The sequence below is a fragment of the Procambarus clarkii genome, chromosome 15 (assembly GCF_040958095.1).
Source record: "Procambarus clarkii isolate CNS0578487 chromosome 15, FALCON_Pclarkii_2.0, whole genome shotgun sequence".
NCBI lineage: Eukaryota > Metazoa > Arthropoda > Malacostraca > Decapoda > Cambaridae > Procambarus > Procambarus clarkii.
The window spans coordinates 30961163-30984813 of NC_091164.1; the positions used below are offsets into that span (position 1 = coordinate 30961163).

The window sequence follows — 23651 nt, forward strand, 5'->3', positions numbered from 1 at the left end:
TATGACTGTTTAAAATTTTAAGGGGGATTGGACTGCTAGTAGCGAAACTGTGGTCTCTGTCAAATTTGGGTCTTTAATTGGACTCTGATTAATTTCGATCATGAACTGGACTCTGAATATTTTGGCACAAAGTGAACTCTGGCGAATTTTCGGTATAAACTGGACTCTGACGAATTTTGCTAGAAAACTGGACTCTGATGAATTTCGATCAAGAACTGGACTCTGATGAATTTTCACAGATTACAGGACACTGATGAAATTTGAGCTTAAAACTGTCTCTCACTAATTTTGCTCTCAAAGTAGACTCTGGCTAATTTCTGTTGATAATTGGACTCTGATGAAATTTGAGCTTAAAACAGTCTCTGACTAATTTTGCTAGCAAAGTGGACTCTATTCATTTTTTAGGTATAAATGGTCTCTGACGAAATTCTGTCTATAACTGGGCTCTGTTCAATTTTGGTCTTTACAGGTGAAATAGCCGTAAATGGATATAAAACTAAATGTTATGGCTAAGTTGTCTGTTTTCCTTAACAAAACATCTAAGACAATATTCTCTGAAAATGGTCCTTTTACAAATTCGGTCATAAACATATAAATAAACTTCTATGATTATTTTGAAACTCTGAAAATAGCTGTAAGGAAATAGGAGGAGAGAGAGAGAGAGAGAGACCTTAACAAAACATCTAAGACAATATTCTCTGAAAATGGTCCTTTTACAAATTCGGTCATAAACATATAAATAAACTTCTATGATTATTTTGAAACTCTGAAAATAACTGTAAGGAAATAGGAAGAGAGAGAGAGAGAGAGAGAGGGACGGTCCAGATATTATGGAGAAGATAAGATAAGATAAGATAAGATAAGAGGTAACCCGCATGCGGCGTCTGGCTGACGGTCTAAAGTAAACACAGGCGCAGCGAGAGATTGTGAGGTAAGGGAGGGGAGGGACATTATCGTATGACGTTATTTTCATCATAAGAACTTTAACAAACTCGTATGACATTATTTTTCATTATAAGAACTTTAACAACTTCTAAAATCTGTGACTGACAAAATTTACCTGAAAACCCCGGCTCATAAACTCGAATTTGAATTTCTCCCATAAGACCTTTAACAAACTTCTAAGACTCAGAAATTATTTTTCTCTTAAGAAATCCTTACTTCCAAAATCTGGGACTGACAAAATTTACCTGAAAACCCTGGCCCTCACAGGGGAATTTCGACCTGAAAACCCTGGCCCTCACAGGGGAATTTCGACCTGAAAACCCTGGCCCTCACAGGGGAATTTCTAAATTTACCTGAAAAACCCTGGCCCTCACAGGGGAATTTCGACCTGAAAACCCTGGCCCTCACAGGGGAATTTCGACCTGAAAACCCTGGCCCTCACAGGGGAATTTCTAAATTTACCTGAAAACCCTGGCCCGCACAGGGGAATTTCGACCTGAAAACCCTGGCCCGCACAGGGGAATTTCTAAATTTACCTGAAAACCCTGGCCCGCACAGGGGAATTTTCTCCCAGAAAAAAAATTCGTCTGTGTGGAGCCATCCCTACTACTAAGGTCAGGGAGTGGGTGAGGGTCAGGGAGCGGGTGAGGGTCACGGAGTTGGTGAGGGGTCAGGGAGAGGGTGAAGGTCAGGGAGCGGGTGAGGGGTCAGGGAGTAGGTGAGGGTCAGGGAGAGGGTGAGGGTCAAGGAGTGGGTGAGGGTCAGGGAGTGGGCGAGGGTCAGTTAGTGGGTGAGGGTCAGGGAGTGGGTGAGGGTCAGAGAGTGGGTGAGGGTCAGGGAGTGGGTGAGGGTCAGGGTCAGGGAGTGGGTGAGGGTCAGGGAGAGGGTGATGGATCAGGGAGAAGATGAGGGTCAGGGAGTAGGTGAGGGTCAGGGAGTGGGTGAGGGTCAGGGAGTGGGTGAGGGTCAGGAAGAGGGTGAGGGTCTGGGAGAGGGAGTTTGTCGGGGAGTTTTTGAAGGTCAGGGAGTGGGTGAGGGTCAGAGAGTGGGTGAGGGTCGGGGAGTGTTTGAGGGTCAGGGAGTGGGTGAGGGTCAGGGAGTGGGTGAGGGTCAGGGAGCAGGTGAGGCTCAGGGAGTAGGTGAGGGTCAGGGAGAGGGTGAAGGTCAGGGAGCGGGTGAGGGTCAGGGAGTAGGTGAGGGTCAGAGAGAGGGTGAAGGTCAGGGAGTGGATGAGGGTCAGAGAGTGTTTGAGGGTCAGGGAGAGGGTGAGGGTCAGGGAGTAGGTGAGGGTCGGGGAGTGTTTGAGGGTCAGGGAGAGGGTGAGGGTCAGGGAGTAGGTGAGGGTCGGGAAGTGTTTGAGGGTCTGGGAGTGGGTGTGGGTCAGGGAGTGGGTGAGGGTCAGGGAGCGGGTGAGGGTCAGGGAGCAGGTGAGGGTCAGGGAGAGGGTGAAGGTCAGGGAGTGGGTGAGGGTCAGGGAGTGGGTGAGGATCAGGGAGTGGGTGAGGGTCAGGGAGTGGGTGAGGGTCAGAGAGCAGGAGAGGGTCAGGGAGTGGGTGAGGGTCAGGGAGTGAAAGAGGGTCAGAGAGTGGGTGAGGATCAGGGAGTTGGTGAGGGTCAGGGGGTGGGTGAGGGTCAGGGAGCGGGTGAGGGTCAGGGAGTGGGTGTGGGTCAGGGAGAGGGTGAAGGTCAGGGAGTGGGTGAGGGTCAGGGAGCGGGTGAGGGGTCAGGGAGTAGGTGAGGGTCAGGGAGAGGGTGAAGGTCAGGAAGTGGGTGAGGATCAGGGAGTAGGTAAGGGTCAGGGAGAGGGGGAAGGTCAGGGAGTTGGTGAGGGTCAGGGAGTTTGTGAGGGTCAGGGAGTGGGTGAGGGTCAGGGAGTGGGTGAGGGTTAGAGAGTGTGTGAGGGTCAGGGAGCGGGTGAGGGTCAGGGAGTGGGTGAGGGTCAGGGAGTGGGTGAGGGTCAGTTAGTGGGTGAGGGTCAGGGAGTGGGTGAGGGTCAGAGAGTGGGTGAGGGTCAGGGAGTGGGTGATGGTCAGGGTCAGGGAGTGGGTGAGGGTCAGGGAGAGGGTGATGGATCAGGGAGAAGATGAGGGGTCAGGGAGTAGGTGAGGGTCAGGGAGTGGGTGAGGGTCAGGGAGTGGGTGAGGGTCAGGAAGAGGGTGAGGGTCTGGGAGAGGGAGAGGGTCGGGGAGTGTTTGAAGGTCAGGGAGTGGGTGAGGGTCAGAGAGTGGGTGAGGGTCGGGGAGTGTTTGAGGGTCAGGGAGTGGGTGAGGGTCAGGGAGTGGGTGAGGGTCAGGGAGCAGGTGAGGCTCAGGGAGTAGGTGAGGATCAGGGAGAGGGTGAAGGTCAGGGAGCGGGTGAGGGTCAGGGAGTAGGTGAGGGTCAGAGATAGGGTGAAGGTCAGGGAGTGGATGAGGGTCGGGGAGTGTTTGAGGGTCAGGGACAGGGTGAGGGTCAGGGAGTAGGTGAGGGTCGGGGAGTGTTTGAGGGTCAGGGAGAGGGTGAGGGTCAGGGAGTAGGTGAGGGTCGGGAAGTGTTTGAGGATCTGGGAGTGGGTGTGGGTCAGGGAGTGGGTGAGGGTCAGGGAGCGGGTGAGGGTCAGGGAGCAGGTGAGGGTCAGGGAGAGGGTGAAGGTCAGGGAGTGGGTGAGGGTCAGGGAGTGGGTGAGGATCAGGGAGTGGGTGAGGGTCAGGGAGTGGGTGAGGGTCAGAGAGCAGGAGAGGGTCAGGGAGTGGGTGAGGGTCAGGGAGTGAAAGAGGGTCAGGGAGTGGGTGAGGATCAGGGAGTTGGTGAGGGTCAGGGGGTGGGTGAGGGTCAGGGAGCGAGTGAGGGTCAGGGAGTGGGTGTGGGTCAGGGAGAGGGTGAAGGTCAGGGAGTGGGTGAGGGTCAGGGAGCGGGTGAGGGTCACGGAGTTGGTGAGGGGTCAGGGAGAGGGTGAAGGTCAGGGAGCGGGTGAGGGGTCAGGGAGTAGGTGAGGGTCAGGGAGAGGGTGAAGGTCAGGAAGTGGGTGAGGATCAGGGAGTAGGTAAGGGTCAGGGAGAGGGGGAAGGTCAGGGAGTTGGTGAGGGTCAGGGAGTTTGTGAGGGTCAGGGAGTGGGTGAGGGTCAGGGAGTGGGTGAGGGTAAGAGAGTGGGTGAGGGTCAGGGAGCGGGTGAGGGTCAGGGAGTGGGTGAGGGTCAGGGAGTGGGTGAGGGTCAGTTAGTGGGTGAGGGTCAGGGAGTGGGTGAGGGTCAGAGAGTGGGTGAGGGTCAGGGAGTGGGTGAGGGTCAGGGTCAGGGAGTGGGTGAGGGTCAGGGAGAGGGTGATGGATCAGGGAGAAGATGAGGGTCAGGGAGTAGGTGAGGGTCAGGGAGTGGGTGAGGGTCAGGGAGTGGGTGAGGGTCAGGAAGAGGGTGAGGGTCTGGGAGAGGGAGAGGGTCGGGGAGTGTTTGAAGGTCAGGGAGTGGGTGAGGGTCAGAGAGTGGGTGAGGGTCGGGGAGTGTTTGAGGGTCAGGGAGTGGGTGAGGGTCAGGGAGTGGGTGAGGGTCAGGGAGCAGGTGAGGCTCAGGGAGTAGGTGAGGGTCAGGGAGAGGGTGAAGGTCAGGGAGCGGGTGAGGGTCAGGGAGTAGGTGAGGGTCAGAGAGAGGGTGAAGGTCAGGGAGTGGATGAAGGTCGGGGAGTAGGTGAGGGTCGGGGAGTGTTTGAGGGTCAGGGAGAGGGTGAGGGTCAGGGAGTAGGTGAGGGTAGGGAAGTGTTTGAGGGTCTGGGAGTGGGTGTGGGTCAGGGAGTGGGTGAGGGTCAGGGAGCGGGTGAGGGTCAGGGAGCAGGTGAGGGTCAGGGAGAGGGTGAAGGTCAGGGAGTGGGTGAGGGTCAGGGAGTGGGTGAGTGATCAGGGAGTGGGTGAGGGTCAGGGAGTGGGTGAGGGTCAGAGAGCAGGAGAGGGTCAGGGAGTGGGTGAGGGTCAGGGAGTGAAAGAGGGTCAGGGAGTGGGTGAGGATCAGGGAGTTGGTGAGGGTCAGGGGGTGGGTGAGGGTCAGGGAGCGGGTGAGGGTCAGGGAGTGGGTGTGGGTCAGGGAGAGGGTGAAGGTCAGGGAGTGGGTGAGGGTCAGGGAGTGGGTGAGGGTCAGGGAGTGGGTGAGGGTCAGGGAGTGGTTAAGTGTCAGAGAGCGGGTGAGGGTCAGGGAGTGGGTGAGGGTCAGAAAGTGGGTGAGGGTCAGGGAGTGGGTGAGGGTCAGGGAGTGGGTGAGGGTCAGGGAGTGGGTGAGGGTCAGGGAGTGGGTGAGGGTCAGGGAGTGGAGGGTCAGGGAGTGGGTGAGGGTCAGGGAGATGGTGAGGGTCAGGGAGTGGGTGAGGGTCAGGGAGATGATGAGGGTCAGGGAGTGTGTGAGGGTCAGGGAGTTAATGAGGGTCATTGAGATGGTGAGGGTCAGGGAGTAGGTGAGGGTCATGGAGTTGGTGAGGGGTCAGGGAGTGGGTGAGGGTCAGGGAGTGGGTGAGTGTTAGGGAGCGGGATTAGGGTCAGGGAGTCGGTGAGGGTCAGAGAGAGGGTTAGGGTCAGGGATTGGGAGAGGGTCAGGGAGCGGGTGAGGGTCAGGGAGTGGGTGAGCGTCATGGAGTGGGTGAGGGTCAGGGAGTGGGTGAGGGTCATGGAGTGGGTGAGGGTCAGGGAGGGCGTGAGGGTCAGGGAGTGGGTGAGGGCCTGGGAGTGAGTGAGGGCCAGGGAGTGAGTGAGGGTCAGGGAGTTGGTGAGGGTCAGGGAGCTAATGAGGGTCAGGGAGTGGGCGAGGGTCAGGGAGTGAAAGTGGGTCAGGGAGTGAGTGAGGGTCATAGAGTGGGTGAGGGTCAGGGAGTGGGTGAAGGTCAGGGAGCGAGTGAGGGTCAGGGTGTGGGTGAGGGGTCAGGGAGTGGGTGAGGGTCAGGGAGCGGGTTAGAATCAGGGAGTAGGTGAGGGTCAGGGAGAGGGTGAAGGTCAGGGAGTGGGTGAGGGTCAGGGAGAGGGTGAGGGTCAGGGAGTGGGTGAAGGTCAGGGAGTGTTTGAGGGTCAGGGAGAGGGTGAGGGTTAGGGAGTGAGTGAGGGTCGGGGAGTGTTTGAGGGTCAGGGAGTGGGTGAGGGTCAGGGAGTGGGTGAGGGTCAGGGAGCGGGTGAGGGTCACGGAGTAGGTGAGGGGTCAGGGAGAGGGTGAAGGTCAGGGAGCGGGTGAGGGGTCAGGGAGTAGGTGAGGGTCAGGGAGAGGGTGAAGGTCAGGGAGTGGGTGAGGGTCAGTGAGTAGGTAAGGGTCAGGGAGAGGGGGAAGGTCAGGGAGTTGGTGAGGGTCAGGGAGTGGGTGAGGGTCAGGGAGTGGGTGAAGGTCAGGGAGTGGGTGAGGGTCAGAGAGTGGGTGAGGGTCAGGGAGCGGGTGAGGGTCAGAGAGGGCGTGAGGGTCAGGGAGTAGGTGAGGGTCAGGGAGTGGGAGAGGGTCAGGGAGTGGTTGAGGGTCAGGGAGTGGGTGAGGGTCAGGGAGCTGGTGAGGGTCAGGGAGGGGGTGAGGGTCAGGGAGTGGGTGAGGGCCAGGGAGTTAGTGAGGGCCACGGAGTGAGTGAGGGTCAGGGAGTTGGTGAGGGTCAGGGAGCGAATGAGGGTCAGAGAGTGGGTGAGGGTCAGGGAGTGAAAGAGGGTCAGGGAGTGAGTGAGGGTCATGGAGTGGGTAAGGGTCAGGGAGTGGGTGAAGGTCAGGGAGCGAGTGAGGGTCATGGAGTTGGTGAGGGGTCAGGGAGTGGGTGAGGGTCAGGGAGTGGGTGAGTGTTAGGGAGCGGGATTAGGGTCAGGGAGTCGGTGAGGGTCAGAGAGAGGGTTAGGGTCAGGGATTGGGAGAGGGTCAGGGAGCGGGTGACGGTCAGGGAGTGGGTGAGCGTCATGGAGTGGGTGAGGGTCAGGGAGTGGGTGAGGGTCATGGAGTGGGTGAGGGTCAGGGAGGGCGTGAGGGTCAGGGAGTGGGTGAGGGCCTGGGAGTGAGTGAGGGCCAGGGAGTGAGTGAGGGTCAGGGAGTTGGTGAGGGTCAGGGAGCGAATGAGGGTCAGGGAGTGGGCGAGGGTCAGGGAGTGGGCGAGGGTCAGGGAGTGAAAGTGGGTCAGGGAGTGAGTGAGGGTCATAGAGTGGGTGAGGGTCAGGGAGTGGGTGAAGGTCAGGGAGCGAGTGAGGGTCAGGGTGTGGGTGAGGGGTCAGGGAGTGGGTGAGGGTCAGGGAGCGGGTTAGAATCAGGGAGTAGGTGAGGGTCAGGGAGAGGGTGAAGGTCAGGGAGTGGGTGAGGGTCAGGGAGAGGGTGAGGGTCAGGGAGTGGGTGAAGGTCAGGGAGTGTTTGAGGGTCAGGGAGAGGGTGAGGGTTAGAGAGTGAGTGAGGGTCGGGGAGTGTTTGAGTTTCAGGGAGTGGGTGAGGGTCAGGGAGTGGGTGAGGGTCAGGGAGCGGGTGAGGGTCAAGGAGTAGGTGAGGGGTCAGGGAGAGGGTGAAGGTCAGGGAGCGGGTGAGGGGTCAGGGAGAAGGTGAGGGTCAGGGAGAGGGTGAAGGTCAGGGAGTGGGTGAGGGTCCGTGAGTAGGTAAGGGTCAGGGAGAGGGGGAAGGTCAGGGAGTTGGGGAGGGTCAGGGAGTGGGTGAGGGTCAGGGAGTGGGTGAGGGTCAGGGAGTGGGTGAGGGTCAGAGAGTGGGTGAGGGTCAGGGAGCGGGTGAGGGTCAGAGAGGGCGTGAGGGTCAGGGAGTAGGTGAGGGTCAGGGAGTGGGTGAGGGTCAGGGAGTGGTTGAGGGTCAGGGAGTGGGTGAGGGTCAGGGAGCTGGTGAGGGTCAGGGAGGGGGTGAGGGTCAGGGAGTGGGTGAGGGCCAGGGAGTTAGTGAGGGCCACGGAGTGAGTGAGGGTCAGGGAGTTGGTGAGGGTCAGGGAGCGAATGAGGGTCAGAGAGTGAATGAGTGTCAGGGAGTGAAAGAGGGTCAGGGAGTGAGTGAGGGTCATGGAGTGGGTAAGGGTCAGGGAGTGGGTGAAGGTCAGGGAGCGAGTGAGGGTCAGGGAGTGGGTGAGGGTCAGGGAGTGGGTGAGGGTCAGGGAGTGGGTGAGGGTCAGGGAGTGGGTGAGGGTCAGGGAGTGGGTGAGGGTCAGGGAGTGACAGAGGGTCAGGGAGTGAGTGTGGATTAGGGAGTGGGTGAGTGTCAGGGAGTGGATGAGGGTCATGAAGTTGGTGAGGGTCAGGGAGCGGGTGAGTGTCAGGGAGTGGGTGAGGGTCAGGGAGTGGGTGACGGTCAGGAAGTGAGTGAGGATCAGGGAGTGGGTGAGGGTCAGAGAGTGGGTGAGGGTCAGAGAGTGGGTGAGGGTCATGGAGTGGGTGAGGGTCAGGGAGTGGGTGAGGGTCAGGGAGTGGGTGAGGGTCAGGAAGTGGGTGAGGGTCAGAGAGTGGGTGAGGGTCAGGGAGTGGGTGAGGGTATGGGAGTGGGTGAGGGTCAAGGAGTGGGTGAGTGTCATGGAGTGAGTGAGGACCAGGGAGTGAGTGAGGGTCAGGGAGTGGGTGAGGGGTCAGGGAGTAGGTGAGGGTCATGGAGTGGGTGAGGGTCATGGAGTGAGTGAGGGTCAGGTAGTGGGTGAGGGTCTGGGAGTGGGTGAGGGTCAGAGAGTGGGTGAGGGTCAGAGAGTGGGAGAGGGTCATGGAGTGGGTGAGGGTCATGGAGTGGGTGAGGGTCAGGGAGTGGGTGAGGGTCAGGGAGTGGGTGAGGGTCAGGGAGTGGGTGAGGGTCAGAGAGTGGGTGAGGGTCAGGGAGTGGGTGAGGGTATGGGATTGGGTGAGGGTCAGGGAGTGGGTGAGGGTCAGGGAGTGGGTGAGGGTCAGGGAGTGGGTGAGGGAGAAAGCAAGGAGAAATCCCAGAGATAAGGGAGGGAATAGCTAACCAGGAACCACTGGAAGAGTTTAAGATTACCAGCGGGGAAGTAAGGAAGTGTTTACTAGAGTTGGATGTGACATTGGCTAAAGTCCCAGATGGAATCTCCCCTTAGATACTAAAGGAAGGAGCAGAAGAACTGAGCCTACTACTCTCCATAGTGTATAACAAATCACTGGCAACAGGGGAACTGCCAGAAATTTGGAAAGCAGTTAACGTAGTCCCGATATACAAGAAAGGGGATAGAGAGGAGGCACTGAACTACAGGCCAGTGTCCCTAACCTGCGTACCATGCAAGCTGAGGGAGAAGATTGTGCGAAGAAAGCTAATGGAGCATCTGGAGCGAAAGAACTTTGTAACACAGCATCAACATGGGTTCAGGGATGGCAGGTCCTACCTCACAGAGTTACTTGAATTCTACGACCAGGCAACAAAAATAAGGCAAGAAAGAGAAGGGTGGGCAGACTGCATATTTTTGGATTGTCAGAAAGCCTTTGACCACACAAGAGGCTAGTGAAAAAACTGGAGATGCAGGTTGGAGTGAAAAGGATGGAACTCCATTGGATAAAGGAGTACCAAAGCAACAGGAGACAAGGAGTCAGTGTGAGGGGTGAGGTCTCAGATTGGCGAGACGTTACGAGTGGAGTCCCGCAGGGGTCAGTCATTGGACCTATACTGTTTCTGATATATGTAAATGATCTCCCAGAGGGTATAGAATCGTTTCTCTCAATGTTTGCCGATGATAAAAACTTATGAGGAGGATTGAAACAGAGAATGATAGTAGGAGGCTGATCCAACAAATGGCTGTTGAAGTTCAACCCAAGTAAATGCAAAGTAATGAAACTAGGCAGTGGAAACAGGAGGCCAGACACAGGATACAGAATAGGAGATGAAGTACTTAATGAAAGGGAAAGAGAGATAGATCTAGGAGTTGATATCACACCAAACCTGTCTCCTGAAGCTCACATATAAAAAATAACGTCTGCGGCATATGCGAGGCTGGCTAACATCAGAACAGCGTTCAGGAACCTGTGTAAGGAATCATTCAGAATCTTGTACACCACATATGTAAGACCAATCCTTGAGTATGCGGCCCCCAGCATGGAGCCCGTACCTTGTCAAGCACAAGACGAAACTGGAAAAAGTCCAAAGGTATGCCACTAGACTAGCCCCAGAATTAAGAGGCATGAGTTATGAGGAAAGGCTGCGGGAAATGCACCTTACGACACTGGAAGACAGAAGAGTAAGGGGAGACATGATCACAACCTACAAAATCCTCAGGGGAATCGACCGGGTAAACAAGGATAAACTATTGAACACTGGTGGGACGCGAACAAGGGGACACAGGTGGAAACTGAGTACCCACATGAGCCACAGAGACGTTAGAAGGAACTTTTTCAGTGTCAGAGTAGTTAACGGATGGAATGCATTAGGCAGTGATGTGGTGGAGGCTGACTCCATACACAGTTTTAAATGTTGATATGATAGAGCCCAGTAGGCTCAGGAATCTGTACACCAGTTAATTGACAGTTGAGAGGCGGGACCAAAGAGCCAAAGCTCAACCCCCGCAAGGACAAATAGGTGAGTACACACACACACACACACACACACACACACACACACACACACACACACACACACACACACATACACACAAGCCAGGATGAACAAACAATGGTCTTCCTGGTTCACGTGTTTGTTAAGGTTATTATCCCCGTCGTGCACTGATATAATCATCAAGTGATAACATTAACTTTATTATATTACAAGAATGGTCTCATAAAGGAGAAAGTATACAATATTTCCTCTAGGAACATATATTGTTAATGCTGGACAATAAAGACAATATCCTAGACCCAAGACGTCATCTGTTAAGACCAAACTTACCTGACCCGAGATCATTGTCTCTGTCCATGGTGGAGAACTTCATTCCACTTAGGTTGTGATGCTGTACAAGGACGTCCCCCATGGTACTCTCTTCCTTGTACCCGTCCACCAGCAGCTGGTACCTGGTGTATGGTAGGAGATGGTGAGAGGTACCAGGCAGCACATAGAGGTGCAGGTACTTGGTCCATGGTAGGAGATGAGAGGGGTGGTGTGGGTGGTGGTGGTGGAGGGTGGTGTGGTTGGTGATGGTGGTAGAGGGTATTGTGGGTGGTGGTGGTGGAGGGTATTGTAGGTGATGGTGATGGAGGGGGGGTGTGGGTGGTGGTGGTTGAGGAGGTGTGGTGTTAGTGGTTGTGGTGGTGGTGGAGGGGTGGTGTGAGTGGTGGTGGTGGTAGAGGGTATTGTGGGTGGTAACGGTATAGGGGTGATGGAGGGGTGGTGTGGGTGGTGGTGGTATGGGTGGAGGGGTAGTGTGGGTGGTGGTATGGGTGGAGGGGTAGTGTGGGTGGTGGTGGTGGAGGGTGTTGTGGGTAGTGGTGGTGGAAGGTGGTGTGGGTGGTGGTGGTGGAAGGTGGAGGTGGTGGAGGATACTGTGGGTGGTGGTGGTGGAGGGGTGGTGTAGGTGTTGGTGGTGTGGGTGGTGGTGGTGGTGGTGGAGGGATGGTGTGGGTGGTGGTGGTGGTGGTGGAGGGGTGGTGTGGGTGGCAGTACTCGCCTAGTTGTGCTTGCGGGGGCTCGGCTTTGGCTCTTTGGTCCCTCCTCTCAACCATCAATCAACTAGTGTACAGATTCCTGAGCCTACTTGGTTCTATCATACCTATATTTGAAACTGTGTATGGAGTCAGCCTCCACCACATCTCTTCCTAGTGCATTCCATTTACTAACTACTCTGACACTGAAAAAATTGTTTCTAACGTCTCTGTGACTCATCTGGGTACTAAGTTTCCACCTGTGACCCATTGTTCGTGTCCCACCCGTGCTGAAGAGTTTGTCTTTGTCCACCCTGTCAATTCTCCTGAGAATTTTGTAGGTGGTTATCATGTCTCCCCTTACTCTTCTGTTTTCCAGGGACGTGAGGTTCAGCTCCTTTAGCCTTTCCTCGTAGCTTATTCCTCTCAGTTCCAGGACGAGCCTGGTGGTATACCGCTGAATCTTCTCTGACTTTGTCTTGTGTTTAGCTAAGTATGGACTCCAGGCTGGAGCTGCATTTTCCAGGATTATTCTGACATAAGTGGTATACAGGGTTCTGAAAGATTCCTAACACAAATTTCAAAAGGTAGTTCTTATGTTGGCCAACCTAGCAAATGCCGCTGATGATATCCTTTCGATGTGGGCCTCTGGGGACAGGTTTAGTGTGATATCAACCCCGAGATCTTTCTTTCTATTTGACTCTTGCAGGATTTCACCTCCCAGATGGTATCTTGTGTTCAGCCTTTTGATCCCTTCGCATAATTTCATTACTTTACACTTTCCTGAGTTGAACGTTAGCATCCATTTTCTAGACCATTCCTCCAGTTTGTCCAGATCATCCTGTAGTCTCTGTCTATCTCCATCTGTCTAAGATTCTTCTCATAATTTTTGCATCATCAGCAAGCATTGAAAGGAATAAGTCTATACCCACCGGAAGATCGTTTACATACATTAGAAACAGGATGGGTCCAAGTACTGAGCCCTGTGGGACCCCGCTGGTGACATCTCGCCACTCTGATGTCTTCCCCCTCACCGCTACTCGCTGTTTCCTGTGGCTTAAGTACTCCCTTATCCACTGGAGCACCTTCTCTTTTACTCCTACCTGTTGCTCCAACTTTTTTAACCGCCTTTTATAAGGTACTGTGTCAATGGCTTTCTGACAGTCCAGGAAAATGCAGCTTGTCCACTCTTCTCTTTCCTGCCTAATTTTTGTTGCCTGGCCATAGAATTCTATTAATTTTGTGAGGCACGATTGAGGCGGGACAACAGACCCAAAGTTTTGGGTCTTAGGTCCCGCTTCTCGACTGTCAATCAATTGGTGTACAGATTCAGGAGCCTACTGGGCTCTTTCATATCTACATTTGAAACTGTGTGTAGAGTTAGCCTACACCACGTCACTGCTTAATACACTCCGTCTATTAACAACTCTGACACTTAAAATATCTTTCTAATGTCTCTGTGGCTCATTTGCGTACTAAGTTTCCACCTGTGTCCCCTTCATCGTGTTCCACCAGTGTTAAATAGTTGGTCTTTGTCCACCCTTTCAATTCTCATGATAATTTTATAAGTGGTTATCATGTCTCCTCTTGCTCTTCTGTCTTCTAGGGACGTGAGGTTTATCTCCCGTATAGCCTTTCTCGTAGCTCATACCACTCAGTTCTATCATGTGCCGCTGATGATATCCTTTTGATGTGGGGCCTCTGGGGACAGGTTCGGTTTAACATCAACCCCCAGATCTTTCTCTCTACTTGACTCTTGTATGATTTCGCCTCCCAGATGGTACCTTGTATTCAGCCTTCTGCTCCCTTTACCTAATTTCATTACTTTACGCTTTCCTGAATTAAACTTTAGTTGACATTTTATAGACCATTCCACCAGTTTGTCCAGGTCACTAGGAACATTATAACAGCAGCACTATTAACAGTAAAAACAGTGGTATAAGCAACAGTAATACAGCAGCACAACTAACAGTAAAAATGCGGCACCAGTATCAGTAATAACAAGAGCACCAACAACAGTAACAACAGCAGCACCATCAACAGCTTAACAAAAGCAATAATAACAATAACAACAGCAACCCCAACAACCGTATAACAGGAGCACAATTACCAGTAACTACAGCAGCACTATTAACAGTAACAACAGCAGCACAATTAACAATAACAACAGCAGCACTAGCAACAGTAACAACAGTAGCACTAGTAACAGTAACAACAGAAGCACCAGTAACAGTAACAATAGCAGCAACAGTAACGGTAACATCAAAAGCACCAGCAAAAGAAACAACAGCAGTAACAGTAAAAACAGCAGCACCAGTAACAGTAACAACAACAGCACCAGTAACAGTAACAACAGCAGCAGCACCAGCAACAGTAACAACAGCAGCACCAGCAACTGTAATAACACTAGCACCAACAACAGTAACAACAGCACCACCAATAACAGTAACAACAGCAACACCAGTAACAGTAACAACAGCAGCACCTGTAACAGTAACAACAGCAGCACCAAAAACAGTAACAAAAGCAGCACAAGCAACAATAACATCAACAGCACCAGCAACAGTAACAACAGACGAAACAGCAACAATAATAGCAGCACCAGCAACAGTTATAACAGCAGTACCAGCAACAGTAATAACAGGAGGACCAGTAACAGAAACAACACCAGCAACACTAACACCATCAGCACTAGTCACAGTAGCAACAGAGCAAAAGTAACAGTAACAACAGCAGCACCAGTATCAGTAACAACAGCAGCACCAGCAACAGTAATAACAGGAGCTTCAGTAACAGTATCAAACGCAGCACCAGCAACAGTAATAACAGGAGCATCAGTAACAATAACAACAACAATATCAGAAACAGTAATAACAGGAGCACCATTAACAGTAACAGGAGCAGCACCAGTAACAGTAACAACAGCAGCCCCATTAACAGTAGCAAGAGCAGCAACAGAAACAGTAACAACAGCAGCATCAGTAACAATAATAATATCAGCACCAGTAACAGTAATAATATCAGCACCAGTAACAGTAAAAACAGCAGCCCCAGTAACAGTAACAACGCCAGCACAAGAAACAGTAATAACAGCAGCACCAGCAATAGTAACAACAACAACACCAGTAATAGTAACAACAGCAGCAAAAGTAGCAGTAACAGAAGCAGCACTGGTAACAGTAAAACCAACTGCACCAGGAACAGTAATAAGAGGAGTCCCAGCAACAGTATCAACTGCAGCACATGTAATAAAAACAACAGCAGCACCATTAACAGTATCAACAGCAGCAACACCGTTAACAGTAACAACAGCAGTACCAGCAACAGTAACCATAGCAGCACCAGCAACTGTATCAACAGCAGTAACATTAACAACAGCAGCACCATTAACAGTAATAACAGGAGCACCAGTAACAGTAACAACAGCAGCAGCAGCAACAGTAACAAAAGTAGCACCTGTAACGGCAATAACAGCCGCCTCGACTAAGAGTAACAACATCAGCACTAGTAACAGTAACCATAGCAGCACCAACCACAGTAACAACAGCAGCACCAGAAACATTACAATATCAGCACAATTAACATTAACAATAGATGCACCTGCAACAGTAATACCAATAGCATCCGCAGCAGAAAAACCAGCAGCACCAGTAACAGTAACAACAGCAGCCCATACAATAGAAATAACAGCAGCACCAGTAAAACTAGTAACAACAGCAGCACCAGTAACAGTAACAACAGCAGCAGCACAAGTAGGAGTAACAACAGCAGCACCAGTAACAGTAACAACAGCAGCACCAGTAACAGTAACAACAGCAGCACCAGCAAGAGTAACAATAGCAGCACCAGTAACACCAACAGCACCAGTAACAATATAAACAGAAGCACCTGCAACAGTAACAACTGCAGCACTAGTAACAGTAAGAACAGTAGCACGAGCAACAGTAATAAAAGGAGCCCCAGTAACAGTAACAACCAGCAGCACCAGTAACAGTAACAACAGTACCACTAATAACAGTAACCACAGCCGCACCAGTAACAGTAACAACAGCAGCACCAGCAACAGTAATAACAGCAGCACCAGTAACAGGAAAAACAGCAGCACCAGTAACAGTAATAACATCAGCACCAGTAACAGTAACAACAGCAGCACCAGTAACAGTAATAACAGCAGCACCAGTAACAGTAACAACAGCAGCACCAGTAACAGTAACAACAGCAGCACCAGTAACAGTAATAACAGCAGCACCAGTAACAGTAACAACAGCAGCACCATATACAGTAACAACAGCAGCACCAGTAACAGTAATAACAGCAGCACCAGTAACAGGAAAAACAGCAGCACCAGTAAGAGTAACAACAGCAGCACCAACAACAGTAATAAAAGCAGCACCAGTAACAGTAACAACAGCACCACCAATAACAGCAACAACAGTACAACCAATAACAGTAACAACAGCACCACCAATAACAGCAACAACAGCAGCACCAGTAACAGTAACAACAGCAGCACCAATAGGAGTAACAACAACAGCAACAGTAATAACAGCAGCACCAGTAACAGTAACAACAGCAGCGCGAGCAACAATAATAAAAGAAGCACCAGTAACAGTAACAACAGCAGCACCATTAACAGTAACAACAGCACAACCAATAAAAGTAACAACAGCAGCACTAGTAACACTAACACCAGCACAAACAATAACAGTAACAACAGCAGCACCAGTAACAGTAACAACAGCAGCAGCACAAGTAGGAGTAACAACAGCTGCATCAGAAACAGTAAAAACAGCAGCACCAGCAACAGTAACACCAACAGCACCTGTAACAGTAACACAGCAACAAAAATAACAGGAACAACAGCAACACTTGCAACAGTAACAACAGCAGCACTAGTAACAGTAACAACAAGAGCACGAGCAACAGTAATGAAATGAGCACCAGTAGCAGTAACAACAGCAGCTCCAGTAACAGTAACAACAGCACAACCAATAACAGTAACAACAGGAGCACCAGCAACAGTAACAACAGACGAAACAGCACCAGCAACAGTTATAACAGCAGCACCAGCAACAGTAATAACAGGAGGACCAGTAACAGAAACAACACCAGCAACACTAACACCATCAGCACCAGTCACAGTAGCAACAGCAGCAAAAGTAACAGTAACAAGAGCAGTACCTGGAACAGTAAAAACAGCCGCACCAGTATCAGTAACAACAGCAGCACCAGCAACAGTAATAACAGGAGCTCCAGTAACAGTATCAAACGTAGCACCAGCAACAGAAATAACAGGAGCATCAGTAACAGTAACAACAACAATATCAGAAACAGTAATAACAGGAGCACCATTAACAGTAACAAGAGCAGCACCAGTAACAGTAACAACAGCAGCCCCATTAACAGTAACAAGAGCAGCAACAGAAACAGTAACAACAGCAGCACCAGTAACAATAATAATATCAGCACCAGTAACAGTAATAATATCACCACCAGTAACAGTAAAAACAGCAGCCCCAGTAACAGTAACAACAGCAGCACGAGCAACAGCAATAAAAGGAGTACCAGTAACAGTAAAAACAGCAGCACCATAGACAGTAAAAACAGCAGCACCAGCAACAGCAAAACCAACAGCACCAGTCACAGTAACAACATCAGAAAAAGTAACAGTAACAAAAGCAGCACCAATAACAGTAACAACAGCAGCACCAGTATCATTAACAACGCCAGCACCAGAAACAGTAATAACAGCAGCACCAGCAATAGTAACAACAACAACACCAGTAGTAGTAACAACAGCAGCAAAAGTAGCAGTAACAGAAGCAGCACCGGTAACAGTAAAAACAACTGCACCAGGAACAGTAATAAGAGGAGCCCCAGAAACAGTATCAATTGTAGCACATGTAATAAAAACAACAGCAGCACCATTAACAGTAACTACAGCAGCAACACCGTTAACAGTAACAACAGCAGTACCAGCAACAGTAACCATAGCAGCACCAGCAACTGTATCAACAGCAGTAACAGTAACAACAACAGCACCATTAACAGTAATAACAGGAGCACCAGTAACAGTAACAACAGCAGCAGTAATAGTAACAAAAGTAGCACCTATAACGGCAATAACAGCCACCTCGACTAAGAGTAACAACATCAGCACTAGTAACAGTAAACATAGCAGCACCAACCACAGTAACAACAGCAGCACCAGAAACATTACAATATCAGCACAATTAACAGCAACAATAGATGTACCTGCAGCAGTAATACCAATAGCACCCGCAGCAGAAAAACCAGCAGCACCAGTAAGAGTAACAACAGCAGCCACCAGCAAGAGTAAAAACAGCATCACGAGAAACACTAACAACAGCAGCCCATACAATAGAATTAACAGCAGCACCAGTAAAGCTAGTAACAACAGCTGCACTAGTAACAGTAACAACAGCAGCACCAGTAACAGTAACAACAGCAGCACCAGTAACAGTAACAACAGCAGCACCAGCAAGAGTAACAACAGCAACACCAGCAAAAATAATAACAGCAGTAACAGTAACACCAACAGCACCAGTAACAGTATAAACAGCAGCACCTGCAACAGTAACAACTGCAGCACTAGTAACAGTAACAACAGTAGCACGAGCAACAGTAATAAAAGGAGCCCCAGTAACAGTAACAACCAGCAGCACCAGTAACAGTAACAACAGTACCACCAATAACAGTAACAACAGCCGCCCCAGTAACAGTAACAACAGCAGCACCAGTAACAGTAATAACAGCAGCACCAGTAACAGGAAAAACAGCAGCACCAGTAACAGTAATAACATCAGCACCAGTAACAGTAACAAAAGCAGCACCAGTAACAGTAATAACAGCAGCACCAGTAACAGTAACAACAGCAGCACCAGAAACAGCAACAATAGCAGCACCAGTAACAGTAACAACAGCACCACCAAAAACAGTAACAACAGCAGCACCATATACAGTAACAACAGCAGCACCAGTAAGAGTAACAACAGCAGCACAAACAACAGTAATAAAAGCAGCACCAGTGACAGTAACAACAGCACCACCAATAACAGCAACAACAGTACAACCAATAACAGTAGCAACAGCACCACCAATAACAGCAACAACAGCAGCACCAGTAACAGTAACAACAGCAGCCCCATTAACAGTAGCAAGAGCAGCAACAGAAACAGTAACAACAGCAGCATCAGTAACAATAATAATATCAGCACCAGTAACAGTAATAATATCAGCACCAGTAACAGTAAAAACAGCAGCCCCAGTAACAGTAACAACGCCAGCACAAGAAACAGTTATAACAGCAGCACCAGCAATAGTAACAACAACAACACCAGTAATAGTAACAACAGCAGCAAAAGTAGCAGTAACAGAAGCAGCACTGGTAACAGTAAAACCAACTGCACCAGGAACAGTAATAAGAGGAGTCCCAGCAACAGTATCAACTGCAGCACATGTAATAAAAACAACAGCAGCACCATTAACAGTATCAACAGCAGCAACACCGTTAACAGTAACAACAGCAGTACCAGCAACAGTAACCATAGCAGCACCAGCAATTGTATCAACAGCAGTAACAGTAACAACAGCAGCACCATTAACAGTAATAACAGGAGCACCAGTAACAGTAACAACAGCAGCAGCAGCAACAGTAACAAAAGTAGCACCTGTAACGGCAATAACAGCCGCCTCGACTAAGAGTAACAACATCAGCACTAGTAACAGTAACCATAGCAGCACCAACCACAGTAACAACAGCAGCACCAGAAACATTACAATATCAGCACAATTAACATTAACAATAGATGCACCTGCAACAGTAATACCAATAGCATCCGCAGCAGAAAAACCAGCAGCACCAGTAACAGTAACAACAGCAGCCCATACAATAGAAATAACAGCAGCACCAGTAAAACTAGTAACAACAGCAGCACCAGTAACAGTAACAACAGCAGCAGCACAAGTAGGAGTAACAACAGCAGCACCAGTAACAGTAACAACAGCAGCACCAGTAACAGTAACAACAGCAGCACCAGCAAGAGTAACAACAGCAGCACTAGTAACAGTAACAACAGCAGCACCAGTAACAGTAACAACAGCAGCACCAGTAACAGTAACAACAGCAGCACCAGCAAGAGTAACAACAGCAGCACTAGTAACACCAACAGCACCAGTAACAATATAAACAGAAGCACCTGCAACAGTAACAACTGCAGCACTAGTAACAGTAACAACAGTAGCACGAGCAACAGTAATAAAAGGAGCCCCAGTAACAGTAACAACCAGCAGCACCAGTAACAGTAACAACAGTACCACTAATAACAGTAACCACAGCCGCACCAGTAACAGTAACAACAGCAGCACCAGCAACAGTAATAACAGCAGCACCAGTAACAGGAAAAACAGCAGCACCAGTAACAGTAATAACATCAGCTCCAGTAACAGTAACAACAGCAGCACCAGTAACAGTAATAACAGCAGCACCAGTAACAGTAACAACAGCAGCACCAGTAACAGTAACAACAGCAGCACCAATAACAGTAATAACAGCAGCACCAGTAACAGTAACAACAGCAGCACCATATACAGTAACAACAGCAGCACCAGTAACAGTAATAACAGCAGCACCAGTAACAGGAAAAACAGCAGCACCAGTAAGAGTAACAACAGCAGCACCAACAACAGTAATAAAAGCAGCACCAGTAACAGTAACAACAGCACCACCAATAACAGCAACAACAGTACAACCAATAACAGTAACAACAGCACCACCAATAACAGCAACAACAGCAGCACCAGTAACAGTAACAACAGCAGCACCAATAGGAGTAACAACAACAGCAACAGTAATAACAGCAGCACCAGTAACAGTAACAACAGCAGCGCGAGCAACAGTAATAAAAGAAGCACCAGTAACAGTAACAACAGCAGCACCATTAACAGTAACAACAGCACAACCAATAAAAGTAACAACAGCAGAACTAGTAACACTAACACCAGCACAAACAATAACAGTAACAACAGCAGCACCAGTAACAGTAACAACAGCAGCACTAGTAACACTAACACCAGCACAAACAATAACAGTAACAACAGCAGCACCAGTAACAGTAACAACAGCAGCAGCACAAGTAGGAGTAACAACAGCAGCATCAGAAACAGTAAAAACAGCAGCACCAGCAACAATAACACCAACAGCACCTGTAACAGTAACACAGCAACAAAAATAACAGGAACAACAGCAACACTTGCAACAGTAACAACAGCAGCACTAGTAACAGTAACAACAAGAGCACGAGCAACAGTAATGAAATGAGCACCAGTAGCAGTAACAACAGCAGCTCCAGTAACAGTAACAACAGCACAACCAATAACAGTAACAACAGGAGCACCAGCAACAGTAACAACAGACGAAACAGCACCAGCAACAGTTATAACAGCAGCACCAGCAACAGTAATAACAGGAGGACCAGTAACAGAAACAACACCAGCAACACTAACACCATCAGCACCAGTCACAGTAGCAACAGCAGCAAAAGTAACAGTAACAAGAGCAGTACCTGGAACAGTAAAAACAGCCGCACCAGTATCAGTAACAACAGCAGCACCAGCAACAGTAATAACAGGAGCTCCAGTAACAGTATCAAACGCAGCACCAGCAACAGTAATAACAGGAGCATCAGTAACAGTAACAACAACAATATCAGAAACAGTAATAACAGGAGCACCATTAACAGTAACAAGAGCAGCACCAGTAACAGTAACAACAGCAGCCCCATTAACAGTAACAAGAGCAGCAACAGAAACAGTAACAACAGCAGCACCAGTAACAATAATAATATCAGCACCAGTAATAGTAATAATATCACCACCAGTAACAGTAAAAACAGCAGCCCCAGTAACAGTAACAACAGCAGCACGAGCAACAGCAATAAAAGGAGTACCAGTAACAGTAAAAACAGCAGCACCATAGACAGTAAAAACAGCAGCACCAGCAACAGTAAAACCAACAGCACCAGTCACAGTAACAACATCAGAAAAAGTAACAGTAACAAAAGCAGCACCAATAACATTAACAACAGCAGCACCAGTATCATTAACAACGCCAGCACCAGAAACAGTAATAACAGCAGCACCAGCAATAGTAACAACAACAACACCAGTAGTAGTAACAACAGCAGCAAAAGTAGCAGTAACAGAAGCAGCACCGGTAACAGTAAAAACAACTGCACCAGGAACAGTAATAAGAGGAGCCCCAGCAACAGTATCAATTGTAGCACATGTAATAAAAACCACAGCAGCACCATTAACAGTAACTACAGCAGCAACACCGTTAACAGTAACAACAGCAGTACCAGCAACAGTAACCATAGCAGCACCAGCAACTGTATCAACAGCAGTAACAGTAACAACAACAGCACCATTAACAGTAATAACAGGAGCACCAGTAACAGTAACAACAGCAGCAGTAACAGTAACAAAAGTAGCACCTATAACGGCAATAACAGCCACCTCGACTAAGAGTAACAACATCAGCACTAGTAACAGTAAACATAGCAGCACCAACCACAGTAACAACAGCAGCACCAGAAACATTACAATATCAGCACAATTAACAGCAACAATAGATGCACCTGCAGCAGTAATACCAATAGCACCCGCAGCAGAAAAACCAGCAGCACCAGTAACAGTAACAACAGCAGCCACCAGCAAGAGTAAAAACAGCATCACCAGAAACACTAACAACAGCAGCCCATACAATAGAAATAACAGCAGCACCAGTAAAGCTAGTAACAACAGCTGCACTAGTAACAGTAACAACAGCAGCACCAGTAACAGTAACAACAGCAGCACCAGTAACAGTAACAACAGTAGCACCAGCAAGAGTAACAACAGCAACACCAGCAAAAATAATAACAGCAGTAACAGTAACACCAACAGCACCAGTAACAGTATAAACAGCAGCACCTGCAACAGTAACAACTGCAGCACTAGTAACAGTAACAACAGTAGCACGAGCAACAGTAATAAAAGGAGCCCCAGTAACAGTAACAACCAGCAGCACCAGTAACAGTAACAACAGTACCACCAATAACAGTAACAACAGCCGCACCAGTAACAGTAACAACAGCAGCACCAGTAACAGTAATAACAGCAGCACCAGTAACAGGAAAAACAGCAGCACCAGTAACAGTAATAACATCAGCACCAGTAACAGTAACAAAAGCAGCACCAGTAACAGTAATAACAGCAGCACCAGTAACAGTAACAACAGCAGCACCAGAAACAGCAACAATAGCAGCACCAGTAACAGTAACAACAGCACCACCAAAAACAGTAACAACAGCAGCACCATATACAGTAACAACAGCAGCACCAGTAAGAGTAACAACAGCAGCACAAACAACAGTAATAAAAGCAGCACCAGTGACAGTAACAACAGCACCACCAATAACAGCAACAACAGTACAACCAATAACAGTAGCAACAGCACCACCAATAACAGCAACAACAGCAGCACCAGTAACAGTAACAACAGCAGCACCAATAGGAGTAACAACAGCAGCAACAGTAATAACAGCAGCACCAGTAACAGTAACAACAGCAGCACGAGCAACAGTAATAAAAGAAGCACCAGTAACAGTAACAACAGCAGCACCAGAAACAGCAACAATAGCAGCACCAGTAACAGTAACAACAGCACCACCAAACACAGTAATAACAGCAGCACCATATACAGTAACAACAGCAGCACCAGTAAGAGTAACAACAGCAGCACAAACAACAGTAATAAAAGCAGCACCAGTAACAGTAGCAACAGCACCACCAATAACAGCAACAACAGTACAACCAATAACAGTAGCAACAGCACCACCAATAACAGCAACAACAGCAGCACCAGTAACAGTAACAACAGCAGCACCAATAGGAGTAACAACAGCAGCAACAGTAATAACAGCAGCACCAGTAACAGTAACAACAGCAGCACGAGCAACAGTAATAAAAGAAGCACCAGTAACAGTAACAACAGCAGCACCATTAACAGTAACAACAGCACAACCAATAACAGTAACAACAGCAGCACTAGTAATACTAACACCAGCACAAACAATAACAGTAACAACAGCAGCACCAGTAACAGTAACAACAGCAGCACTAGTAACACTAACACCAGCACAAACAATAACAGTAACAACAGCAGCACCAGTAACAGTAACAACAGCAGCAGCACAAGTAG

At 49.4% G+C, this 23651-nt stretch overlaps 1 protein-coding gene across 1 annotated transcript in view; it reads right to left on the reverse strand.

The window, feature by feature from the left end:
* Positions 1-2998: 2998 nt before the first annotated feature.
* Positions 2999-23651, reverse strand: part of LOC123750388 (golgin subfamily A member 6-like protein 6) — a 278485-nt gene continuing 257832 nt past the window's right edge. The window contains exons 7-9 of the mRNA XM_069325164.1: positions 10701-10822; positions 10506-10537; positions 2999-3487 (exon numbers count right to left, since the gene is read on the reverse strand). Coding sequence (XP_069181265.1) covers positions 2999-3487; positions 10506-10537; positions 10701-10822 — 643 coding nt within the window. The remainder of the gene's footprint in view (positions 3488-10505; positions 10538-10700; positions 10823-23651) is intronic.